Raw genomic sequence first — 1585 nt, 5'->3', positions numbered from 1 at the left:
TAAGGTTCTTCAATCTTCTGGGACGTGATTTTTGCAGTGTGGGGTCGTGCATTGTCTTGATGAAACACCACTCCTCTTTGATTCACTAAAACAGGTCTTTTTTTCTTTAAAGTCGCGTTCAAACGCTCTAATTGCTGACAATAGACTTGAGTATTGATTGTCGCATTAGTTGGCAGTAACTCAAAGTGAATAATTCCTTTGCAATCCCACCAGATAGAGAGAAGAACCTTCTTCGCATGAAGTTCCATTTTCGGTTGTGGTTGGGCCTTTTCCCCATTACTAAGCCATTGCCTACGACGTTTAACATTTTTATAAAAAATCCATTTTTCATCAGCAGTCACAAATCTATCCAAAAAGGGCGAGATAAGGTTACAAGAATGAAAAGAAGAGCAGATCTCAACTCGCGATTTGCGGTTCACTTCAGACAATTCATGAGGCACCCATTTTCCAAGTTTAGGAACCTTTCCAAGTTGTTGAAGATGACGATGAACAGTTGTATGGTTTGAACCAAGCTTCATTGCCAATTCTTCAACTGATACTGCAGGATTTTCTTCAAGTGATGCCACAAGGAGCATATCATCAAACTCAACTGGACGTCCTGTTCGGTCTTCATCTTCAAGGCTGAAATTTCCATTTTTGAATGTTGCAAACCATCTTCTGCAAGTTTTTTCATTCAGGCATTCTTCTCCATAAGAGTCGCTTCGGCTGCAGAGTTCTCTTTTTTAAACTCATAAAGCATTATAGGAAGTATCTAAGGAGCATTTGAGGCACCCTTTGAACATCTTTAATCAGTGAAATTTGAAATACTTTATTCTGTAAAATAAAATTTAATAAGTTTAAATATGCCCAAATACATATGTATGATATATAAATATTTTTTATTTCCATTAAACATTCTAAATTACTAGTAAATTTCAAAGAATTAAAATCTGCACTCTTTCACAATATCTTCAACTCACCTCCGTCGGTCTCGCCATTAGTGACGTAACCTTTGTATGAGATATCCAGAATTGTACGGAGACTGATTTGGAATATATATTAAAATAAAATAGGAGATTACTAGGTGGTACACACGTAGGAAAATAAGTAACATGAAATGTAGGTCATTTGGTAACTACTTGAATAATAAGGCACAAAATTAGAATTTTATCAGTTAATACAAGTGTAGATGATAACGTTCTATCGAATGTAATATAAGATATCTGGAAAAGTAAGTTGTAGCGAGAACACTTGTGTTTGAGAACTGGGTTAAACTTTTGAATAATAAGGGTTTTTAAAAATTTCAAAAATCTTCGACAGGCACCATGGTAAAACGTTGTGGCCGATTTTTGGAGAAAATAAAAACTTAGGTTCCAATCGTTCATGACACAAGCACGTCCAATTAAGAAATTAGGATCATTCAAACAGATAAGGTTAGGACAATAGACGTTGGTAGGTGAATTGAAAATAGGAAGTCGGACCAGTGAATAAAAATCACGTGCTCATTAATTAAATTTAGCAGAACATGTTGATTAACTCTAAGGATGTGTAAAAACTTCGTAAGAATTTATGTTCCAAGTTAACAGTATATAAATTACAAAAAAAA

The 1585-nt window shown here is 34.7% G+C and overlaps 1 protein-coding gene across 1 annotated transcript; it reads right to left on the bottom strand.

Moving 5' to 3' along the window:
• Positions 1 to 227: 227 nt before the first annotated feature.
• LOC106477935 (histone-lysine N-methyltransferase SETMAR-like) lies at positions 228 to 705 on the bottom strand (the record flags this gene model as incomplete). The annotated part of the gene is made up of 1 exon (XM_013938447.1): positions 228 to 705. A coding segment is annotated over one exon (478 nt), but the record flags the coding sequence as incomplete, so codon positions are not given.
• Between the last annotated feature and the right edge of the window lie 880 nt (positions 706 to 1585).

Source organism: Limulus polyphemus, unplaced genomic scaffold (genome assembly GCF_000517525.1).
Source record: "Limulus polyphemus unplaced genomic scaffold, Limulus_polyphemus-2.1.2 Scaffold108689, whole genome shotgun sequence".
NCBI lineage: Eukaryota > Metazoa > Arthropoda > Merostomata > Xiphosura > Limulidae > Limulus > Limulus polyphemus.
The sequence above is the reverse complement of the archived record's forward strand: the minus strand, read 5'-3'. Positions and strand labels throughout refer to the sequence as shown.